At 25.4% G+C, this 26,499-nt stretch overlaps 1 protein-coding gene across 1 annotated transcript; it reads left to right on the forward strand.

The window, feature by feature from the left end:
• The first annotated feature begins 539 nt into the window (after positions 1 to 539).
• On the forward strand, positions 540 to 22,168 carry LOC145839569 (exportin-T-like). The gene is made up of 23 exons (XM_082947182.1): positions 540 to 647; positions 2,144 to 2,257; positions 2,507 to 2,602; positions 2,789 to 3,034; positions 5,282 to 5,463; positions 5,809 to 5,854; positions 6,085 to 6,216; positions 6,747 to 6,835; positions 9,098 to 9,262; positions 9,817 to 9,910; positions 10,789 to 10,958; positions 11,205 to 11,304; positions 12,406 to 12,608; positions 12,910 to 12,994; positions 13,499 to 13,776; positions 15,645 to 15,775; positions 16,677 to 16,831; positions 17,137 to 17,323; positions 17,720 to 17,836; positions 20,423 to 20,580; positions 20,833 to 20,901; positions 21,097 to 21,153; positions 21,428 to 22,168. The coding sequence occupies exons 1-23, from the start codon at positions 567 to 569 to the stop codon at positions 21,455 to 21,457; spliced, it is 2,985 nt and encodes a 994-aa protein (XP_082803308.1). The 5' UTR covers positions 540 to 566; the 3' UTR covers positions 21,458 to 22,168.
• The last annotated feature ends 4,331 nt before the right edge of the window (positions 22,169 to 26,499 follow it).

Genomic DNA, 26,499 nt, shown 5'->3' on the forward strand with positions numbered 1-26,499 from the left:
ATGTTAGAAATGTTACAAAGTTCAAAATAAATCATTTTTTATTAGCTTACAGTAAAATGAAATAAGTAAAATGTTAGAAATGTTACAAAATTCAAAATAAAACATTTTTTATATAGCTTACAGTAAAATGAAATAAGTAAAATGTTGGAAATGTTACAAAATTCAAAATAAAACATTTTTTATATAGCTTGCAGTAAAATGAAATAAGTAAAATGTTAGAAATGTTACAAAATTCAAAATAAAACATTTTTTATATAGCTTGCAGTAAAATGAAATAAGTAAAATGTTAGAAATGTTACAAAATTCAAAATAAAACATTTTTTATATAGCTTGCAGTAAAATGAAATAAGTAAAATGTTATAAATGTTACAATATTCAAAATAAAACATTTTTTATATAGCTTGCAGTAAAATGAAATAAGTAAAATGTTAGAAATGTTACAAAATTCAAAATAAAACATTTTTTATATAGCTTGCAGTAAAATGAACTAAGTAAAATGTTAGAAATGATACAAAATTCAAATAAAACATTTTTTATCTAGCTTACAGTAAAATGAAATAAGTAAAATGTTGGAAATGTTACAAAATTTGGAACCAGACGTTATAAAAGGACTTGGCAGCCAAGCCGATGAAAACTCAAGAAAAAAGGTAAAATATTTATTTTTTGACAACAATTATTTTAGATAAAGTACCTCTAGTAAGCTGTATAGACAAGATACTTATGAATTTTTTTTTTAGATACTTTAACATAATCAATTTCAAGTAGTTATTATTTCTTTAAAAATTATGATTCTCCCATTAAAAAGTTAGATTCGGTCTGTAGTGTACAATTTGTTTTGTTTGTATACTCAATGAAAATAAAAACACCTTTTATTAATTTTTTTTTATAGATTTTAAAGATTGAAAAGTAATTATAAATTTTTTATTACATTTTAAGATATTTCAAAAATTTATTGAAAAATAATCTAAAATTAGCATACAGATGTTTGTTGATTTTAATTTTATTCTTTATTTAATAGTTATAAGTTTGTTGCTCCTTTGGACTACTTAAATTTTTTAAATGAAATGAGTTATATAGTTAATTTTACCTTTTCGTCACATGAAGCTGGGACTGGTCAGAAAAGCACGGTGTCACTTTAGCACAGAGTGTCACTTTAGCATAGAGTGTCACTTTAGCACAGAGTGACACTTTAGCACAGAGTAGCACTTTAGCACAGAGTGACACTTTAGCACAGAGTAGCACTTTAGCACAGAGTGGCACTTTAGCACAAAATGACACTTTAGCACAGAGTGTCACTTTAGCACAGAGTGACACTTTAGCACAGAGTGACACTTTAGCACAGAGTGACACTTTAGCATAGAGTGACACTTTAGCACAGATACTATTTACTTATTTATCTTAAGCATAAATTTTAAATTAAAAGTTGAGATAAACAAAAGTTAAAAACTTATTTATTTCATTTTTAAAATACATATAGCTTTGAAAATCACACTACATAAAGATTTTAAGTTCCTCTTATTTCTACATGCTTGCATCTCGCAACTTTTTTATGCTTTTTTATGTGTTATAAAAGTTATATATAGACTACTACAAGGGTTATAAACTTAATTCAACATTTATGCTACCCATTTAGCTTTTTTATTATTTTTATTGTTTTAAAACTTCAAGAAACATCTTGTTTAAAATTCTCCTAAGTAGTTTTAAATTTTTTTATAATTTTTTACTACAATACTTAAGAAGTGTTAGAACTAGTTTTCACATTTTTTTGTATGTTAACTTTATAATTTTAAAATAATTAAACATCATTTAAATGAACATTTCAAATACTTAATTTTTTCTTTGCAAAAAGTTCATACTGTGCTAAACTATCTCTCTAAGCTAAATTGACGTTGTACTAAAGTGTTACTCTATGCTGAAGTGTCACTTTGTTCTAAAGTTTTTAGTAAAACATCAAAAAAGCTTATAATAGTATTAGGTTACATATTGACTAGTTTATAACAATACAAAATAATGCTACTAATATTAATACCCTACTCCAATAAAAGCAACTATTTTTCAAAGTTCAAATGTTTGGACATCTACTGATAAATTGCTTATGTAATTTATATAAGTTTCTTTTCACCATATTTTATTATATTTTCAGGTTTACGATTATTTTGAAAAGATGAAATCAGCAGATGAAGGAGTCCCTCTGTCAGCCACTGCTATTGCAAATGGTCTCTACAAAGACGATAATGTTAATTTCTTTCTTTGGCAGGTAAATACATTTCATTTGATATTGTTTTATTTTTGATTGCAAATTACAAAATGATAATTTTAATTTCTTTTTGTGGCAAGTAATTATATATTGTAGTTTGTTTTATACTGTTTTATTTTAAATTAAAAATGGCAATGTTAATTTCTTTCTACGGCAGGTATGTTTTATTTTATATATGAAACTGGGTTGCCACTTACCCTAACTTTTTAGAGAACTAAGAAGTTGTAATAGTTACAATTTTTTTTTCAGATATTAGAACACCAGATAAAGAATAGATACCACCAACTTTCAGATGCCCTGAAAACTGGAATCCGTGAATCTCTCCTTACATGGCTCACTAATTTCGTAAGTTGTATAAAAATGTAAAATGTTATATTTGGTTCATTGATTGTTAATATTAATAAAATTACTTTTTACTGAAAATAAGGTTTTATTCTGTGACAATTAAAATAAAGAACTATCTGTTTATGTTGCACTTTATAAATTTTTATATGATTTTAAAATAGATAAATAAATACAATTAATTAACAGACCACTAAAGCAACATCAACGCAATCTTATGTGAAGAACAAAGCAGCACAGGTGTTCGCCTTACTCTTCATCAAAGAATACTTGTCCAATTGGACCACATTCCCACAAGACATCCTGAAAACTGTGAGTGGTCCGGACGTTATCACGACATCTAGTGGCAAGTCAAGTGGGATCGACATGTTCCTCAGAATTCTGCACAACATCGACATTGAAGTTGTTGACAGAACTTTCGAGAAAAGTGAACAGGTCAGTTGTTTATAAACTAAAAGTTTTAGAATAGTTAACTAGTAAAAATGTGTTATCAGTAATGTATTACACTTTATTCAGATTATTTTCCTACGTTTAGATGCTAAGATTAATAAAGATTTAATTTATTTCAGAAAAAGTGCGCAGGTATAATTTGTTTACACTCTTGAATTTTTTATTGTAAAACGGTTATGTATTTTTTTCCTTCGTTTAAGTTAAACATATTGTGTTAAGATGATGAAACTTATATGAATTTTAAATTAGTAAAATGACATTTTAATTTAATTATTTCTAAGCTTTGTTACAGTGGAAATATTTAAAAAAAGTTTTTGACATTTTATACCAATAGTTTTACTTGTATGAATGCATGAACATGTGAATTTAGAATGTTGTATCTTTATAAAAAAATCTAAAAAGAGGTGTCAACCACTTAAACAGCACTTAAACTTTGTTTGTATCAGTTTTTATATTGTTCTGAAAATAGCAACACTTAATTAATTATAAAATATGTTTTTTCTAGACGTTTAATACTTATGAAAATGTTGGTACCCATTTATATTGTTTTGTAAGAATGTGTTTTTTACTTATTTCAATCGTGTTTAGCCGTTGATAATTAGTTTAATTTAAGTTTTATCTGTAATTTTAAGTTCATAAAACTAAATTATTTTCATAAACTTAAAGATTTTTTTATTAAAAAATACTTTAAGTGTATAAAATGTTTAAACTGGGTTAGTTTTGTAAAATATTTGACTTTGTATAAAAATATTTTTGTTTTGTGCAATAGTAATTTTTTAAAGTTTAAATACAATTAGTTTAAATTATAAAATAATCTTTAAAAGTTTTTATTAACCAGCTATTTATAGTCGCATACACAATGCTTAACAACTTATATGCGAGTAATTGCTAGTTTTACTATTATTAACTATTTTAATTGGCTGAACTAGTTATTGGATGTAAGTTTTACAAATTATATTGCTTTGGAATGGTAAATATTTCTGCGGTTTACATGGTAGTTGTGCGGTATTTTTTCAAAAATATTTTGTTGTTATACCGTGTGCACCTACTACTAGTTGTTTTTACTACCGAAAAACAAAAAAAAAATGTTTAATAGAGTATAACGCAATGTAGTAAATAATTGCTTTGTTGTGCTAAATTTGATTGCAATTAGTATAGTTTATAAAAACTTTGATTTTGTCTATAAAGTTTACTATTTGTTAATTAACATTTGAAATAAAAAAAAATTATATATATTTATTTCTGAGCATGTATTTCAAACCAAAAACTACTTTTACAATTTTTATCGATTGAATGTAAGATTTTTTCTAGCTGTATTAACTTTATTTTATACGATTGTAAAATTGGTGTGATCATGTTACAAGTTATTAGTTACTAATAATTTTTAATGAAATTGAAAATAAAGAACTAAAGTAAGTTTTTACACAAATGATAAAATGTTATATTGAAAAATTTTACAATCGTATATCATGGATACAAAGTGACATTTAACAAAAAAAAAACAATATTTTTATATTTTGAAGATAAAACTAGTTACATTTGATAAATTAGTCAAAAATAGTTTTATAAAAAATAGATTTATACATACAGAGCATACAATTAGTATATATAAATTATGGGAACGAGTCAAATATGCACGGAGACATTTTTCACGAAGGGTCATTTTTCTACGAAGGGTCATATATGCACGAAGGGCCACTTTTGTACGAAGAGACATTTTTGCACGAAGAATATTTTGAACAAAGACACTTTTGCACGAAGGGTCATTTTTGCACGAGAGTAAAAAAATAAATGATAAAAAAAAATTAAAAAAACACAAGAAAATAAATATAAAAAGATTAATTATTAAAAAAAACCGACCGAGGGTAAGGGTTAGGGGTGACAGTTATAAAAAAGTATTTGAACCTAATAAAAATTACAAATCAAAAAAAAAACAAGAAAATAAATTACCGACCGAGGGTAAGGGTTAGGGTTGATAGTGAAAGTAAAAAAAAGTTTTTTCAAATTGTGCAAAAGTGACACTTTGTGCAAAATCGTCTTCGTGCACATTTGAACCTTCGTGCATATTATACTACTACCCATAAATAATACATACCTTATTTGTTAAATTCACTAATGGTACAAGCCCACTGCCAACTAAAAACATGATGATGATTAATAAGATAAATAATATTTAATAAATAATTATTAATAATATATATATTTTATGTTACAAAATATTTATCCAAATAGATACAAGCCCACTGTCAACTGATCAAAGACACGATGAGAGATCGATGCGTTCCTGAATTAGTAGAAAGTTGGTATTATATACTGATGGATACTTCTTCCAATGATGAAAATATCAAAATGTGTCTTCAAATTGTCGGATTGTACATCGAATGGATCGATGTTTCGTTGATTGTTAATGACAAGTATGTTTAATTAGTTATATATATATACTTTTTTTTTAATAGTGTAAAATTTAATAAAACTATAATATATAATAAGACATTTCTTTTTCTTTGGTATATTAAAAACAAGTTTATAAAAAAAAAGCTATATATTATTAAAATAGTAGCTTATTTTCAAACTCTAGGATATGAAAAATTATTAACCCAATAAGTTTATTTACCTGAGAAAGAAAACAAAAATTAATCTCTTAATATATGTACAATGGATACGATACCAATAGATATACTTCTGTATTCCAAAATTTAATTTTACAAATATTTGGATACTTTTTCATATATTATTTAAACAAAAATTTTTTTCAACAGATTCATGGGATTGATCTTCACATTTTTCAAACCTCATCACAATCAGGTATTTATTATAAATTAATTAATAACAAATTTTCACAGTAATCTTTCTTTATTAAACTAACACATGTTTCTGTGTGTTAACAATTTAACGGAGCTATGCAAGTTTAATAGATAGTTATTTTTATATATTCCAGTGAACTTGCTTCGCTTAGCTCTCTGATTAACTTTAAATTTTGAATATTCAAAAATATTTATGTCATTAATTCAACTAACTTGTACCATAACAACCAGGTTGTTAGGGAGGCGGCTTGTCAGTGTGTTGAGGGCATCGTTGCTAAGGGAATGCCAGCTAGTGACAAATATTCCCTAGTTACCAGTTTGTGGCCAGCGCTAGAGAACTGTCAAGTGTTTCAATATGCCAATGTTGGTTTTTCAAATATATTCAAAGTTTTATTGTAATTTTGGACATTTTTTTTTGATTTGTCCATACTTAACTCAGACATTTTTGTTTTTGTTAGGTTTCAACTTTATTATTGTTTTATTTTAGCATAATTATAAACAATATTGTAGTACTTCTATGTTAGCTAATAAAACACTTTAGTTATACATTAGTTAAATTCTGATTATGTATTTATTCTGAACTTATTATGTACATTTTCATCAACAATTTAATATAAAGTCAGTTTTATATGTTTTATAAATTATTACATTCAGTTTAATATTTTAATGTATTGTTTATCATATAGATATGTGGTTTTCTTTTTTATGTCAAATGTCTAATAAATATTTATATAAAAACTTAGTAAACAGTCTAGTGATGTTTTTATGTAAATTTATGTTTATACAAACCAAACTTGAAATAATTTCTCAAAATTTTCCTTTTTTTTTAATTAAAATGTGATAACTATTAAACCATCTAATCAAATTTATCTAATTACTAGTGTATTACACAGGTTAGTGATTGTGAACGAATTGACTTGGTCATTGGAATTTCAAAACTTGTTTCAGCAATGTTCACATCTTTGGTCAATTCATACCACAAGTAAGTTAATATATATGATAGTACTTACATCTCAGGTTATACTACAAGTTAATATATGAATAATAATGTTCACATTTCTATTCATATTACAAATTAGTTAATATGTAATATATATATATATATATAGTTGTGTTTACATTTTTGGTCAACTCTTATTACAAATAAGTTATATGGGAATTGGTCTAAATTGCACGAAGACAAAATTGCACGAGGTTAACAAAATTGCACAAGTGCACAAAATTGCACGAAACCAAATTTGCATGAGGGCACAAAATTGCACAAGGGAACAAAATTGCACGAAGACAATTTTGCACCAGTTGCATTTTTTCACAAGAGTAAAAAAATACAGAAAAAAATAAAAATAAAATAAACAGCAAAACAAAACTAAAACATAATTTAATAAAAAAAAGATTATTAACCGAGGGTAAGGGTTAGGGGTAACAGTTATAGTAAAAAAAAAACTAAAAAAAAATTGAATAAAAAAAAAAAAACCGTGCAAAAGTATCTTCGTGCAATTTTATCCCCTCGTATAATTTAGACAGCTACCCAAGTTATATATATAAACGTATATGTTAGATATAAATTATGTTCATATCTTTGGTCAATTCATAATATAAGTTAGTTAATATATGTGTAAAGTTATACTTACATCTTTGATTAATTCTTATTACAAAGTGAATAAATATACATTTGCTTACACCTATAGTCAGTTCATACTATAAGAAGTTTTAACAAATATAGAATTATACTTACAATGTTTTAATTATGTTTTAAATATAGGGACAGGTTAAATATAAAATAAATAAGTTTTTAATATGCATGTTCAGTGATATATATCAAAGAAAATTATATTTATAAAATGCATATTTACACTATGCAATGAAGTACTTATGTCTAGTGTTATTGTACTATTATATCGTAGTTGAGTGGTTGAGTGTTTTACATGTGACTATTAATTGTTATGATAAATATTTTTAATTGTTTACTTTTAAACTTTAATATTAATCAGAATTAATAAAAATTTCATAAATTTAGTTGTTTATTTGTTGTCTTATTCATATAAAAATTGTAAATTTAAAAAGTTTATAGCTGTCTTACAATTTTATTTCCTTATGTTTACTTCAATATCAATTATCTTTAAGTTATTTTTTTTTGCTGTTTGATTTTTTTTTGTTTGTAAACACTTTTTATTCAAAGAATAAGTATTTTAAACAGTTTTGTTAACATAAATATTAAAATTAGTAATTGTTGAAGCATATATGCAGTTAGTAGTTATGTACTCAAAACTATTTTTATAAACTAAAATATTATCATGATTATTTATATAAAGATAAAAAATAAATAAGAATTTTCATATTGTTTTGTACAAATATAGTTGTTTTGATAAAACGTATTTGATTACTTGATATTTTGATGAACATTTAAGTAAATACTATTTACACAGCTGAATGTATTGAACTAGATATATTGTTTTTATTGATAATCTTAACTAGTATTTAAATATGTGTTTTTAATTTATTTTTTATACAATATTTTGTAGATTAAGAGTTATATAAAAAAAAAACATTTGTAAAAACTGTCCTGAAATAGAAATCTTGAGATTAACAAACAACGTTTATAAAAATATTTTAACATTATGATTAGAAAATCCATACTCATCAAGTTTTTACTGCACAATATTTTGAGTTTTTAAATAATGTAAATAAATTATATTCATCTTAAAATTATAGAATACAAACTTATTAGATTTATAGTAATTTTTATCAAAAAAGGCAGTTTAAAATAACTAATGTACATATAACAGCAATTTGAAATAATTTACTAGTACTAACAATTAAAAAGTATAATTTTAAAATAATATAAATTAAATAAACAGATCTTATTAGAAACCTTGTTAATATAAATACAGGGTTGCCAAAAAACCTGGAAAAACTTGGAACTTTTAACAATTCTAACATGTTCAGTAGTAAAATTTCGATTTGACACAAAAAATATATTATATAGATATTTTTTTTTAAACACATTTAAAGTAGCTTATATCTTTTCTATGTTGATATACTATTTAATACAGTTTCTTACTTTAAACTTAACTTTAAACTAAAAGTAGACTTAAAAATGTGTACTTTTAAAATCCTGGAGGATATTTTGAAAACCTGAAAAACGTTTGGCAACTCTGTAAACAGTAAAGTATCTATAATACATAAACACGACCATACATAACAATAAGTAATTTACTAATATTTAAACATGATAAATTAACAGGTCGGAGAAAGGGTCAGAAGTAGAAATACTGATAGCTGATTGGATAAGAAGTAAGATGGGGATTTTATTAAATTTCTTCATAAATGACGATGATGACGTGTCATACCAGTGCGTTGAAGCAGTTGGAAAATATTTGGAACTTGAAAAAAAATTAAATAAACAAGGGTATGTTATATTTAGAACTTGAAAAAAAATTAAATAAACTAGGGTTTGTTATATTTAGAACTTGAAAAAAAATTAAATAAACTAGGGTTTGTTATATTTAGAACTTGAAAAAAAATTAAATTATCAGGGGTATGTTATATTTAGAACTTAAAAAAAATTAAATAATCAGGGGTATGTTAATTTAGAACTTAAAAAAAATTAAATAATCAGGGATATGTTATATTTAGAACTTGAAAAGAATTAAATATACAGGGGTATGTTAATTTTGAACTTAAAAAAAATTAAATTAACAGGGTTATGTTATATTTAGAACTTGAAAAAAATTTAAATAAACAGGGGTATGTTGTAATGTTATTAGAAATTAAAATGTTAAACTGAACAAATAAGGATATATAATATTTTAGGTTAATAGTTGCTTATTTTACAAAAAAAAAGTTTAATTGATTCAAATATTTAGTGTTATATTAAGTTTTTTGTTTAAAAATAAAGGATGCACAAGCAATAATTTATTTAATTGTATATAAACTTATAAAATTTAATTTATATATTAACAGAAAAGGAAAAGACATGAGTGAATTATACAAGCAACTTTTTATTGCGGTTGTCAGTAAAATGAAGTATGATCCTGAATTTGATTTTGAAAATAAGGTAAAAATAATATTACATTGATTAAAGAAACAGTAAACCATTTAAAAAGTTTTGAAAATGAGGTAAAAAAATAGTCCCTGCTTTATTTTTTATTAAAAATTGTTTGTAAACATAAAAAACTGATGAGAAACGCATAATAAGATTGTTCTTTTAAGCTAAAAGAAAACAAATGTGAGAAAAATATTTATTGATTAACTTTCGTAGTAAGAACAGATATAGTGATTAAATTAAAATAACAATTATAGTTAAAAAAATCATTTATAAGACGTATTTGTTCTAAGAATCGTAGTGAAGAATATTAAAATAGATTTTAACAAGTGTATTTAATGAACGTTTTCTGCAAATTTATATTGATTTTTTGCTGTCAAAATTTTAAATTGTCGATTTCTCGTTAATATTTGAGTATTTCTATTTCTTGAAATACTTTTTATAATTTAAACTTATATTAGTTTTAAGCTCTGTATAACATTTTAAATGTGTTTAATTTAAAATCAGACCAAGTTTAAAAATTGAATTTTTATATAAATGTTTTAAAATATGATCTTAATTTGAACTTCCGGTAAAAAATATTTAAATGAATTTTCTAATACTATTTCTATATGAAGCACTTAGTTTATTTTTTGTCAAAACATTCAAAAATTTTAATACTGTGGACTCTAAACTTCCATTCCCTATTCTAAAAATGTTCATGTTTAATCTTTTCAAAGAAAGTAATTAACTTGAGTTTTTTATGTTCAATTGCCTAGTTTTATGATTATAAACAAAAGATACTAGTCAAGTATATTTTCTAAATTAATTAAATAATAAATTTAATTAAACAAAAATTGCTAGTCAAATACAATTTATAAATTAATTAATTAATAAATTAATTTAACCAGGGCGAAGACGAAGCTGAATTCGATGAATTTCTGAAAAGTTTGAAGATAATTTACGAGAATTTCTCCATGCTGGCTCCTGATTTCGTTATGACGTCACTATACGAATTATTAGTGAACACGTTGAAGCAGTGGAGAAATTTGCCTTTCAACGAAGTTGAAGTCGCTATTCGGTTATTATTTGTTTTTATTTTTCAAGTATTTATTATCTTAAGTTGTTTTTATTTAAACTTCCAGTATCCATTAAAAGAACTACAGAAAAAGCTTAATAATACCTAAATTTATAAGAATAATTGGTTTGATAGCCAAAATTTTAAGAGAAAATAGAATGTTTTTGAAGAGATCTAAAACTAAGTTGAATATAAAGATTCCTTTTAACATTTTGTAACAAGTTTTATTAATTTTCAAAAACTTTTCAGGATGTTGTATTGGATAGGTGAATCACTTCCTAATAATTTCAGTCTTTTATTTTCATCTGATAATTTAACTGGAAAAACTATGTGTGAAATGATGAGACAGGTATTAATTTGATATGAAGTCTTATAAATATTATAAAATAAAATTTATTAATTTAAGTATTTGCATTATTTTAGTTTTTAATTATTTTAAAGCATAAGTTTTCCTAGCACAATTAGAAATGATGTAGCTTAGTAAGTTTATGGAAAACTTAATTTAGAACAAATGTTTTTTTAAGATACATTTATATGTATATAAGATGTAACGTTATAAGGCGTTAAATCCTGGAGATCCTGATAAGCTAAGCTTATCGGAATGTATACCACAGATGTTCTTGTGCTAAAACTTTATTTCAACTAACGGCGTTTCACTGCTCTCAAATAAATTTAAGAACAGATCTACGGAGTCTATAAAATGTTAACACACATTAGAAAAAAAGCAGAAAAAAGCATGTATAATTATGTATAGTGTTTATCTAGGTAGTAACTATAAATGGACTTTATGGTTTAAAAACAAAGTTTGGGATAAAAGCATAAAATTATAAAATTGTCTACAAAAAAAACAAGTTTTATAAAAGTAGGCACTAACCTCAAAAAGCTCTAAGAATAGGCAACTTTTAAAAATGAAAATTAAATTGAGTTGTGCAGAAATGTTACGTCATAATAATTTTAATAAATTGTTCAATAATTTATACAGCTTAAAAACATGAAGTATTAAACTTGCAAGTATATGTGAGTTTTGTGAAATAAATTAGTACATTAATAGACAGAGTTATTTAAAGTAGAATCGTCGGTTATGGGGACAGATATTCGATAAATCTTGCCGCTTATTCAGAAGTAGGTATTTATCTTCTGCTGCAATTACTGCTCTTTCTGTATTGATGTATGCCCAACTTGCAATACAGAAAGAGCAGTAATTATATTAAAGTATAAGTTTTCATAGTACCATTAGAAATGATGTAGCTTAGTAAGTTTAAAACTAAGAAGCCAAACAATCTTTTTTTTCATTTCAAAAATTATAAAGTAGTTATCAGTTCAACATTTAAAAAGTAATTTTCCCTCATAATTCACCTTTTATACAGCTAGCACTAAGTGAAGTGTCATGTAATTAATAAATTTAATTTGTATTATTCATAATTTTTTAATAATTCTATCAAATAAACAGCTAGTACTTAGCGAAGTATCATCGCACCCACACCAATCAGTGAGACACCAGTATTTCGAAACTGTGGTGAGATACGATAGGTACTTCCCCTCATGTGGGGATAACCAGCTGATTGTTGCTACCATGCAAGCTTTCCTTGATGAGAGAGCGTTGAGGAGCAGTTCATCATCTCTCAGAAGCAGATGCTCTTACCTGTTCTCCAAGTTTGTTTGTTTATTATAAAATTTGTTAATTATTTTTATTTTCTACCAGTTTATTTTTAAAATAAACTCAAGTTATGTTCATACCTCATAATAATAATCGTAATTTGTTTACTTGTTTATTTTTATATACCAAAGTTGTTAAAGTATTCTCCAGATATGTATATAAAGCTAAGTTTTTTTTTCTTATTTAATTTTTCTTAATCATTAATTTGTTTTTATTACATTAATAATTTAGTTAATTTTTTTTTAGTTTGAAATTTTAGTTGTTCATTGGCTTCTATTCTAAAATTAATTTCGACAGATTTGTGAAGACTCTCGGAAAACAATTAAATCCATTCGCTGAAGAAATATTAGAACAAGTAAACAGGCTACTAGTGTTAGCTCCTGTAAGTTAATAATAAAATATAATTTGTATCATAGAATAATTTTAAATAATATTAAGTCATTGTCAATCGTTTATTAGTTCTAGCTCCAGTGAGTTTAATATAGTTTTCTTTATAATAAATAAATTACATTTGAACAATTCAATATTCTTCTTTTACTTTGCCCATTAGTTTTGTAAAGTAAAATTAATAATAAAATAAGAATAGAAATTAAATGAATATTTATTAAACTTTTGGATTTTCGTGTTTACAACTTGGATGTAAATAAAAAGCTAACATGAATCTTTCGTGTGCCGTCAGATAAAACGTATTTTGATCCATCTCGATCATAAGACCTAAGTTCCTGGTAGGTTTTAAACTGGGTTTTATTCTCATTGAAACTCTTCATACACTTTTTTGTTGGTATCAAGTTTTTAACTTGTCTTCACGACACATTAAAGCCCAAGCTTTGACTCCGATTGATTTTTTTATGTAAGTTAAGCTAATTATTTTTTTTTTTGTTAACAGGAAAACTCCACATCCAGGTTACTTTCTCCCCAGGACCAAATGTACATGTACGAATTATGCGGTCACGTGATAGTAAACAACAGCCAATCACAATCGAGCATTCAGCACATGACCACACTGTTGCGCCCTCTAGTGCAAGATTTCAACCACGTGCTGTCACGCATGAGCGAACACGCTAAGAACGAGGCCATGCTGCCATCTAGCGGAGAAGAAAATGAAGAGAAATCACCTTCAGAGTTGTGCGCTGAAACATTGAACTACGCCATGGGTTACGCCAGGTTGGTGTGATATTATAAATATTTTAAAGTGAAAAAAGTGTTATTTGATTATTGAACTTATTTAATTTTACTTAGTGAAAAAAATATTAGCTTAAGTTAATAAAACAATTTTACCTACTCAACGTCTGTGTTAAGAAATAAAATTAGTTTTAAGTATTAATTTATTAATTAATATAATACAGCAATAAATAATTCAATATTTTTGCTGTAATAAAATTTTATTTTAGTAATAACTTACAGTTCAAATATTATTTTATTTAGTTTTATAATAACAAACTTTATTAGGTGTATTTATGAAGCTTTAAGAGATCATCACTTTTATAAAACATAGTATTGGTAGCTTTAAAGCTCATAAAATTAGTTTTAGAAATAGATTAACAGTTTTTTAAATAGTTGTTACTAGATTTTTTTGCAAACTATTCAATCACTTTAAAGTTGTTTCAAGTTTTTGTTATTTAAAAAATTAAGTTAACACATTAAAAAACTTCTTGAATTTTAAGTATAAAATATGAAACTTACATTGTTAATTTATTTTTTTATTTTTGTAATAAAGTTAAACTTTTTTGTTTTAAAATAGTGTTTGTGCAGTTTAAGTTTTTATTTTAAGTATGTCTCTTTTTTTTTTCTTTTTTCTTAGTACATTTAATTAACGAAAAATAGAATAAAAATATTTGCATTCGATAAAATACAAAACAAAAAAGTTGATTATGAACTTTAATAGCAGTTAACGAAAATAAATTCACTGTTTAAAAACTGATGCAACTTTGCTTTTATTTAGTCTTTTGTGTAATTTATTTATTTGTGCTGTGTAAACATAAAACTTGTATTTAAATTATCGCCATAGTATTTACTTATATATGTTTAACTAAAACATATGTTTGCTTTTGAACTTATAGTGATCACTAAACTAACTTCTTAAGGACTAAATTCCCTTTAACTTATGTATTTATATTTTAGGTTAGTTTTACTAGAAGTGTTTTGAATTTCAGTGCTATCTTTTGACTTTTTTTATTGATGTTGACGTATTTGTGGTTATATTTTTATTTAGTTTCTAGATTTTAAAAATGAAAGTTTTATATTAACATTTCTCAGAATAGCTGATCAAATATACATACAAATAATAGACACAATAAAAATATAAAATTTATTAAAGTCTGTGGGAAGGTTTCTTTTCCAAAAATAAATAAACAGTAAAATTTTTTGTTTTCAATTATTAAGATTTAATATAGTAATCAAATATTTCAATATGTTTTTTAAGTATTACGAGGAATATTTCTTAAAAATTTGCGGTCTCTGTCTGAAAATGTTAAAAAGAATTTTTTTTTTAGTTTACTTTTAGTTTATCCATTAAAATTTACAAAATGTGGTCCATACAGCAGTACAGGAAACTTATTTTAAAAAAGGACTATTTCATAAGTTAATTGAGTTTTTTATATTGTGTTTAAACTGAATTAGAGTTCATAACTTAAACTATTTTTTGATAACTAAAGTAAACTTCTGTAAAAAAATGTTGGGTCCCCTATGCTCTTTAATTTGTGTTTTTAACTTAATTTGATTTTGTTAAAAAGTGTGAAACCTTAACTTATATTTTGTAAACAATTAAGCATTTTTATTACTACAGAACAATTTATATCAAAAAATACTTAATTTAAATTATCACGTCAAAAACATTTATTAAGATATTAAGACTTAGATTAAATGTTACTAATAGTTTCTACATCACTCAAAAGTTTTAATGTTTTTATGCAAATAAATTTTTAAAATTGTACACCAAAAACATTTATTAATTATGTTGGTACTTGGACTCAAATTTTACTAATAATTTCAACATCACTCAATAAGTTTTAATATTTTTATTTAATTAACAGTCGCACATCGAAAGCGTTCACTTCGAAATCAACAATGAAATTGTGTGGTTGCGGTCAAGTATATGCTGAAGCCTTGAAAGTTTTCATGTCTGTGCTAGATGTTCAATATCACACAGATAAATTGCATCTTGGTTAGTGTTTTATATTAGATGTTCAGTATCACACAGATAAATTGCATCTTGGTTAGTGTTTTATATTAGATGTTCAATATCACACAGATAAATTGCATCTTGGTTAGTGTATTACACATAACTTATTTTTAATATACTTTCAATTTTCTTTACCAAAAATAAGTGAGCAATTTCTATTCTACTTATTGCTTTTGAAATTAAATTTTAAGTTTAGAACTCAAAAAATCATGATTTATTCATAGTTGCCTGGAATCCTGGGATTTGACGATTTAGGCTAAAAAACCCGAAATTTTGAACAAAAATCACTAAAAAACCTGGAATCTTAAACAATTTTCGCATGTTAAGTAGTAAAGTTTTGATTTGACATGAAAAATCTATGTGGTCATCAAAAATCTTAATTAAAAAACACATTATAAGTTGCTTAACACTATCTTTTTAATGTTTCCATACTACTTAACACAGGTTTTTAATTTAATCTAGAAATAGACCCAAAAAAGGGGTTCCTTCAAAAACCTGGAAGAAAAATCTCAAAAAACTTTGGCAACCCTGAAAATGTTTTCAATTTCTTTCTAACTTGGACTTGTACAGTATTTTATTTGTTTCAAAGACAGGTCGAAAATTAATATTAAAGCTGCCCTGCTTAACAATTTTTCTGGATTCCAATACATTTATTACAATTAAATAATGCTTTCAAATGTTCGTTATTATAAATAATTAAATACTTAGTATCACAGTGTTAAGCCATTTTATAGAAATTCTAACCAGATCCAAACAATATTTATATTTTTCTCACAGTATTCACAAAATTTTTAATAAATTATTTCTCAACAGGATTCAGACAATATTTTATATATTTTTCTCACAGTATTCACAAAATTTTTAATAAATTATTTCTCAACAGGATTCAGACAATACATGCATAGGATGGTGATTTGTTTGGATGATGAAGTTTTACAATTTATTCCATTAATTGTAAATCAACTTGTTAATAACCAGCAAGCCAATGTTCTACTTGAATTCATTCCCTTCATTTGCCAAATCGTATCTAAATTCAAGGTTTGTTTTCAGTTACTACTGTAATGAATGTATTTTCAGGCTTACTAGTATTTATATTTTAAGTTTTGAATAATAAAAATAAACTAGTCTAAAGTTTTTTTGTGTGGTTTCAAAAATCGTCAAAGTAGTTGTATAAATATATTGAATTAAACTAAGTAATTAAAGTATATTATAATTCAATTTTCACACATATTTCTTTAAAGTTTGCTTAAAACAATATGTTTTTGTATAAAAAGTAATTTATTTATAGTTTAATAATTCTCAACATAATAAAACTATTTGTAAACAATGTTTGATATAAACAGAAACAAGTAGGCCAGTTCATACACCAGATATTCATGATTGTTGTGAGGTCAGTGTTCCAGGTCATCAACGATGTTGGTAGTCATGACAACCACGAAGACCCGCAGGTATCTTCCGCTAGGAGGTATTACTTCAATTTCCTTCACTCCCTGGTAACAAGCGGACTTGCTGGCGTCATCATTCAACAAAGTAGTTAAATTATTCTGTATATATTTTTACTTGGTTTTTGTTTTGATTTAGTCTTAAGTTTTTGGACAAGTGTTTTAATTTTTATATTGGGGTGTTGTGATCCTTTGAGCACTTTTTCGTTGAGAGCAAGCCTTTGATCTGGCCGTCCACTGGGACATTTCCACCCCGACAACAGGCCTGCAGCTCGAAGCCGCGCCAACACCGCGGTGATCCGACCGGTTCGCGCGTCGGTGGCGCCAAAAGGTGATCCCTGGTCCAGCGCGGCTCTTTTTGTTTCCCATAACTTTATATCTGAAAACTATATTAGTTATTAATTTGTTTATTTAAAAAATGAAATATTGAGTATTGTTAACAATAACTATGTAAATCCATATAATTTAAAAATTTTAAATTCAGACAAAGAGAACTTCGAGCAAATCTTGGCGACAATTATCGGAGGAGCCACAGAAGTTACAGAAGCTTCAATAAGAAAAATGGCATTCAATATCATGCTGAAAATTGTTGATACATGGGGTAAGTGTTTCAATATCATGCTGAAAATTGTTGATACATGGGGTAAGTATTTCAACATCATGCTGAAAATTGTTGATACATGGGGTAAGTATTTCAATATCATGCTGAAAATTGTTGATACATGGAGTAAGTATTTCAATATCATGCTGAAAATTGTTGATACATGGGGTAAGTGTTTCAATATCATGCTAAAAATTGTTGATACATGGGGTAAGTATTTCAACATCATGCTGAAAATTGTTGATACATGGGGTAAGTATTTCAATATCATGCTAAAAATTGTTGATACATGGGTTAAGTATTTCAATATCATGCTGAAAATTGTTGATACATGGGGTAAGTATTTCAATATCATGCTGAAAATTGTTGATACATGGAGTAAGATATTTCAATATCATGCTAAAAATTGTTGATACATGGGGTAAATATTTCAATATCATGCTGAAAATTGTTGATACATGGGGTAAGTATTTCAATATCATGCTGAAAATTGTTGATACATGGGGAAAGTATTTCAATATCATGCTGAAAATTGGTGATACATGGGGTAAGATATTTACACTTAATTTAAACTAGTTTTATGTTTGTAATGAATGTTTTATCAAAGTTAATCTTAAACGCATATAATCATTATTGATAAATTAGTATTATCTGAATTTAATTTTCAGTTTGATATACTATTAAATCTATATTAACGTTTGCAATGCTTCTAAGTTAAAGTACTTCAGATATTTATTAGACCTGAAAAAGTTTGAGATACCATAATAACTGATTTAATGATTGAAAATTCTGAGTGTATTGTATAGTCTTTGTTGAAATAGAAATTATTTTTTTTTTTAATTTAAACGTTGACAACAAAGGGGGAAATGTCGCCCTCTTTTAGACGTTTTTAGTTAGGGCACGTAGCTAGGTATGTTTCTGCAGAAAGATATACTTATGTGCGAAAAACTTGCTTTATTTCAGCCTGAAAAGACTCAGCTTTCTAAGTATTCATTTATACTTAGTTATGCACTCCTGAGAGATAATTTTGACATATATCTACTCTTTAGCATTTTTAGTGTCGTAAAAATTAAACGAATTAAATACATCTACAGGGTTGCCACAAGGTCAGGAAAAGTCAGGAAAAACTTAAAAAAATGACTAAAGTCAGGAGAAAATGGGGGTTTTTAAAAAAAAGCCAGGAAAAGTCAGGAAATTTGACAAAGTTTAAAAAAAAGTCAGATTTTGTCAGTTTAAATTTACAAAATTTCTTAAATTCTAAAGCCTTAAATGGTAAAAGTTTAATTTAAAATCCTTAACCTGTATTAAAATTAGATTGAAAGCTTTATAAAGTTTCAAGTATTAGATTATGTTGTTATTGTTTATTGAACGACAAAAAATACGCTCAAAAGGTTTGGTCAAAGGACCTGGTGTACAAAAACCCTTTTGGTTATCGAGTCGTGCACCAGAAAAGTTTAACATCATGCCCAGGACAGTATGCATTTTAGAATAAGTTAAAATTAAGAGTTTGATTTAGAAAAGTCAGGAAAATTTTAGTAAAAAGTCAGGAAATTTTTCTCAGCTTGATCTGTGTCAACCATGCATCTAAACTGTATACATTTAGCGCATTAAAGATTTAATTTGTCAAAAAGCTGCATTGCAAAATTGATTCTAATGGAAGCTGTAGTATTTTCTTCAAAATTAAAAATCATACAATTTTATGTTACAAAATTTTGCATAACTTGTTGTTACTATTGACTACGTTAAATGTTTGATTTTGAAAACAATATAAATGTCTTTGAGTTAAATTGTGATTTTCTTATAACTATTTTCAATGAATGTTTTCTGGGTTTACACAAGTGGCAACACATAAAGAGTCAAAGGGGATGTGAAGCAAAATAAATTGCCTTGTATACAATTACCACTCATACTTCAACATTCCATTTTTGAAGTATTAACATAACTGCATATTAATTAGAGGTAGTTTAAATTGCTGTGTTGGCGCTAGGACGTTATCACGCGTCATTTCAGATGTTTTATTTTTGCAGATTCATAAATTGTTTGAGCTAGCTACGTCCCTGGTTGGGGGTAATATGCAGTAAGGCGGCAATGACTTACTTACACTAGATATTCTTGTATTTGTAATAAAGAGTTAAAAAAATGGGCGACATACACTCTTGGGGATAAAAAGTAGTGAGGTTACAACAACACACTAACTAACACGTTTGTTATAAAGAGGTGTGTTTGATTTAGATTTTTCAGAAAAGGGGGAAAATTTTTTTGGAAGCCCTGGCATATAAGCTACCCTTGTATAGTTTCGTCCTGAAATTCTCAATACAAGCATTTTAATAAAATCTATCTTTTCTTATAATTAAAAAAAGAGTCTATATGAGAACAACATATTTAGACATATAGTTCATAAACATATGTAAATATAATGTTCACAGTTCACTTATATATATATAATTATTATTAATACATAAATTGAATATCTATTTATAGAACTCGATAAAAAAATTGTTATTGTTTATTTGCGAAGATATATTCGTTTAATGTTTTTTAATATTAATTTAATGTAAATAACTTGTACATTATATGTATTTATAGAACTCGATGAAGAATTGTTATTGTTTATTTGCGAAGATAAATTCATACCTTGTTGCTTTACTGCACCATTGAACAGCAACTTCGATTTAAACGATGCTCAAACTGTTCTAGCCCTCTACGAATCATGCAATCTCATGAAAGCCATACTGAAGAAACTGGTTTGTTTTATTATATTGCCATTTTGGCATGTTTTATTGTGGTAAAATTTAAATTATTATTTTTCTTTTTATTACCTTATTTAATTTTTACCTTAGGTAATCTTGAGTGTTAATAAGAGTTAACACTGTATATTTATTCGCAAAGTTATTAAAAAAACTAACCTAATAAAATTTCATAAATATTTACATTTATGAACAAATAATTTACCTTTACTTAAACTAATAAATGAGCAATTAATTATTTTTATTCAGGGTGGAAAATTAGACGGATTGTTGGCAAATTGCCTTTTAAAACTGAACATGCCGAAACAACACATTCAAGTTTGTTTAATTATTATATTATTAATAATTGTTAAATATTAAACTAATAAATATTGTTAAACATTCAAGTTTGCTTAATTATTATCTTTTTAATTGTTAGTCAGTATAATTAAAGTAAGTATTAAGTTAAAATTAAAATTTTAGTTATTATTTTGTTTATTATTGTTATAAAAAACATAAATGTTTTTTTTTCAGGATTACTGCATGGCTCTAAAACAAGCTGATAATAAATCTTTTAGAAAATACACAAAAGTAAGTTTTTTATTCATTTTTACATCATATTTTGAATTATTTAAATAAAAAAAAAACAATTTTTTTGTTTTTTTTAAGATGCTTCAATAACATAGATAATTATTAAATTTATGATATTAAAAAAAAGACAAATAGTTTTAAATACTTAATAAAGTTAAATTTTTTCATTGTATTTTTTTAACATTTTCCAGTGTAGTTAAGCTAAAATGCATATAAATATGATTTGTTATACATGAACAACTTATGAACTTTTAAGTTGCAACTTTTTTTTCAGGAATTTTTCAACAACTTCAAAAACACGTGACAAAATAGATGAGCCATTATTAATAAATTAGAAAATTATAAATCGTCCGACTATATTGTGATGTCATTATGTTTGTTTTAGTTGTTTGAATTTGTAGAAAAGTTAAAAATTTATTATACCAAGTATGCAGTTTTAATTAAACGAAGTTAATTATTTCTTAAGAAGTTTAAATTATTTTTTTTTAATTTTTAAACTTTAATTACAGCTAAATAACTTTAAAAATACTAATAAGTTTTATTTTTTTAATAATTATATGCACTATTTTTCTTCATTTTAATTCTCAGGCTAAAGGTGACTATTTTCGGTTTTAGGATTTTTTATCTGAATATTTTTGTTTTTTCGTCTTATTTTTGCGCCTTATTTAATTTAGACAAAATTTTAGTTACTTAATATGAGCTAGAAGTACTTGTTAAATATTTTAGAAACATTTTATTTATTTTTGTGTGGCTTAGCTCAACATTATAGAACAATTTTTAAGCACTTTTTAATATTTTGAGTTTTAACTTGAAATTTTTACGTTTTTCGACCAAAACTCAATTTTTAGTTAAACTGGTCTTTGCAAAAGTTTTTGCCAAATATATTTCAATAAGTAACTTTCTAAAATAGTAATTGTTTCATGAATATAGTTTTCTGTTAAAAGAAATTTTAGTTTAAACTGCTTACAATACACGAAATTTTGCTGAAAATAATAAAAGTTTTTTAGGAACTAATGTACGATTTTTTTTCAGTTGAAACAAAGCTTTTTAATTTTTATCTGACAAATATTTTTTTATTTTGTTTTAATGAATTGCAAGTTTTTAAACATTTTAACTTGCTGCTACCAATAAAAAATTTTTTGTTTCAAGTCTTTATGCCAAAACAGAAACTATTTAATAAGTTTGATTGACAAAAACTTAGTTTGTTTGTAATAAAACAAGATAAACTGTTTTTGACCGAATATTTTAGTTAATTAAATGTTGATGAACATTTATTGATTTTATATATGGTTTGCAAATATCAACAAATTGTATATCACGCTATAAATGATGATTGTTGTTTGGTTAAAACATATATGGCGTTATGTTTAAATTAAGGTTTATTTTAAATATAGTAGTATTTTAGTGCAAGTTTGAATTTAAAAAGTTTTAGTTGTCTTATGTATATACCATATAAATAGTAGCAAACTGCGGTCCATGAAAGGAAAGATATAGCCTGCGGCCCGCGAATGTGGCCTTTATATTTATAAATTTACACTAGACCATAGTTTCTCTTTTCACAAAGCCCCCTTTAAAGAATTATATAAATAATAGCCCTCCTTCAATTGAATTTCTTTAAAAAACTACTCTTGTGGACGCCAAAAAAATTTTCTGTTCTTCATCATAAACTACAGCGTATCTAATGTAAACTTAAAATTGTCTTTACTAGTCAAGGGCCCCTTTAAGTTTATGGGCTTTTGAATTTCTGAAATGGCCCACTTTGGGAAACCCTGCACTAGACATTCTGAGGTTTTTGTAGTGAAGAGCAAATACATGTTGGTAAAATTGGGAAGTTTTAAACTTACGCTTGGTACCATGGAGAAGTGAAACTGCGGCCACCAAATTCCTGGCATCTGTTTTAAGTGTTTTTAAAATTACAAACTTGTTTTTATTTAAGTATCTATATTAGTATAAAAACTAATTAGAAGAATTTTAACTACTTAGTAATTTGGTAGTTATTTCGGCTATATTTAGCTGAGTGTAGCGCCATACCATAAGGGTTAGAGTGCACGACCATCAACATTCCATGTGAAAACTTTCGACCTCATCATGCAGATATAGTTATGTCTAGTGTAGGGGTGGGCAACGTTTTTCAATCGACGGGCCGGATCCGGAAAAATTTAGTCTTTTGCGGGCCGGAATATTTCGAATTAGTGATTTACCGGATCCAGTATCCGAATCAAGCCGAATACTGACTTTTTAGATCCGAATCCGACTGGAAACTAATTTAGGTCGAGATAAAGATCTGGTCGGATTCTAATGTAAATAAAAGTTTTGGATCCGGCCTGAATATAAATATATGGATACAGACGATCACTTTTTTAAATCCTTCAAATTCAAAAAACTTTCTCAAGTCTGACAACTAAGATGTATATTGAGACATGTCAGATGTTTAAATAGAATTGACATTGTAATTGACAAAGGTACGTATATAAAATATCGTACTTAAAAAAAAACACTTTGCTTGGAGTAATTTTACAAAAAGATATTCCAACTAAGTTAAAACAACACAAAATATTAGGACAGAATGGTGTATTTATAGTACACATTAATTTATAAAATATTTTTTTGCATGTTTTTGAAGTCAAATTCTTACAGTTTTGTTCTGTAAAAATATGATACAAAGTTTTGTAAAAAATTTGTAACATTGACCCTTTACGGGACTATAACTTTGCTCGCGGGCCGGTCATTTTCATTTGCGGGCCGGATCCCATTAAAGTTTAAAGAACGGGCGGGGCCGGTCATTTTCACTCTGCGGGCCGGATTAGGCCCGCGGGCCGTACGTTGCCCACCCCTAGTCTAGTGCCTACTACATTTATTAGAAAAATAATCACTTAACTACACTTGTTTGAAGTGCATTTAGATAAGTGTCTTTGAGACATTTTTGTTAAAAATTTACCATCTCTTTATATATCAACGAATTAAATTTTGTTCAATCATTCTTTTTTAGTACATAAAAAATACACTGTTATCAATTAAAAGATATAAAATTATACTTAATCAAATTAAGAAGATATTATTGAACTCCATAAAGGATTTTCAATCTAATAGCAATACTAAGCTTCAAACCTTATCTTTGGAGTAAACAATACCAAATTAAATATTTAATACATTTTGCTCAGAATACAATTGTTTTTATAAAAACCATGTTTATACCAATACTGATGTAGATTACTGCTATTTAAATATCTCAAAAAGTATTATAATTGTCTAGAACAATTAAGATGAAAACTATGTTAATGTAAACAAATTTTTTTAAAAACAGTAGTTTTGTTAAAAATAATTAATTTTCAAATATCGAAAATTACAATTTGTTAAACAATTATTCTGAGGTATAACTTAAACAAATAGGAAATCAAAAAGAAAAGCATTTATAAAATCAATATGGTTTGTAGTTATGATAAGCGAAATATTGCTTATAAATTTTAAGATATAAAGTTTCTAAAACACTTGAGTATTAGAAATGTATGTGATAAATCTAAATAACTATGATAGCCTTTGTTGTTGTATCTTAATTAAATATTTATTTAAAAGAAGTAATTTCCAAGCAAAGAGATCCTTAACAATTATTTTATAAATATCTTTTTACTTTTTATCTACTAGTTTATTTAAAATATTAGTCACCTTTTAGATAAAACGAACAACCTTCTTAAAAAAATTAAATAAGCTCTTTGTTTATCTTACTCCTAAAAATATTGCTACTGATGTTATATAAAGTAGTTACAAGTTATAGTACAATTAATTTGCTACATATTTTTAAGATACAACCATTATATTTCTACAAAACCAAAATGTTTCTACTGCTTTTTCTAAACTCTAAATTAAAAGTTTAGTTCGTTTTCTGATCGTCTTTAATTAATTGAAGTTTCTCAAATGAATGATGTTACTAAATCTAAACCAGCTAAAATATGCATGTTTAAATTTGAACAGTTATAAATTAAAGTGACGAGCAAAAAATATTTGAGCATGAAATTATAAGTTAAAACAGACAAAATTAATTATAAAGTTTTTTTTTTCTGTTAACCATAAAATGATTTTGCATTCTTTCCTTTTACCCAGTAATTCTTAAACTTAACAATTTCTTATTTCATATGAAAGAAGCTTTTATAAAAACACTAAGATTACTTTACATAAAAATAGTTGGTTACTTTGTGTTGCCAGGGGCAAAGTTTTAATATTAATTATGAAAATAATAAGGTACTTCTGCAGCAAAAAATTGAGACTTCAAGATTTTTTCAAGTTTTTTGTGTGTCAATAAACTTTTAACTCCTTCATTAAAGTTTAAAAAATTGATTTATCAGCAGTTAAAGAAGATTACAAAGTATAAGATACTTATAGGTTAACATTAATCATAAGCTATAAAGTTGAATTCAAGTTCTTTTAGTACCGTAGTTAAAACTGTTGTTAAAAATTAAAATATTTTTTTTCCAATAAACAAAAAACAGTAATAAAAAGTTGTGAATATTATTTAATTTAAATAATTTAAATGTAACAGCTAAAATAGTTGCATACATAGTTTTTTTTTTTTAATAAATTATCGTATTCAAATTTAATAATCACAAGCAGCAGTTTATTCAAAATATTATAATTATTATTTGAAATTTTGTGTTTCAATATGTTAATTAAGAGTTGTAATCGGTTCTAAAAATGTTTATGAATGTATAAAAAATTAGTTTATGAGTTATATATATTTAGTCGTAAGGTTCTAAGCTTTCATTTATATATTGAAAGAATGAATTACAGCTCTAAGTTTAATAAAACTAAGTAACTACTTGTTTTCAAAGATAGAAAATCAAACAAATAATCTTCATTTATAAAATAACAGATAATTTGTAGAAGTTCTTACTTACTGACGTAAACAACGAACGTTAATTCAATTTACTGGTATACAAATATCAAGAGTTGTTAATTTTCTATAAATCTTTTAAAATTAGATAAACTTTAGTCAACACATTTTTAAAAGCCTTTTTTTAAGAAAACTCAAGTTAAAAAGCACTACAGTAATAAAAATATTTTTACTATTTGTATTCTGATAAAATATGACATTACATTGTATAAGTTTGTAATTTAATGTTCTGTTTGAATTTAAAAAAATATTTAATGAATAAGCTTCTAAAACAGAATTTATAAAGTTTTTAACAATGCCTTACTTAGGCTTTCTGTAAGTAATTTAAGTACTAGCTTAACTACTCGTCATTAATTAACTTAAATGTATGAATTAATAAAAGTTTTATAAAATACAACTTGTAAAATTAGAAGAAATAATGAGTTATTTCAAAAACTAAACAGATATATGCCCGATAAAAG

This window comes from Thalia democratica, chromosome 6 (assembly GCF_965202585.1).
Source record: "Thalia democratica chromosome 6, ktThaDemo2.hap1.1, whole genome shotgun sequence".
In the NCBI taxonomy this organism is placed as follows: domain Eukaryota; kingdom Metazoa; phylum Chordata; class Thaliacea; order Salpida; family Salpidae; genus Thalia; species Thalia democratica.

Bases quoted from the DNA above. Each gene is read 5' to 3' on its own strand.
- LOC145839569 (XM_082947182.1), top strand. From the start codon at position 567: ATGTTGGAAATGTTACAAAATTTGGAACCAGACGTTATAAAAGGACTT. The intron at 5,464-5,808 runs GTATGTTTAATT...TTTTTTCAACAG, and splicing joins TCGTTGATTGTTAATGACAA to ATTCATGGGATTGATCTTCA. The intron at 16,832-17,136 runs GTTTGTTTTCAG...TGATATAAACAG, and splicing joins AAATCGTATCTAAATTCAAG to AAACAAGTAGGCCAGTTCAT.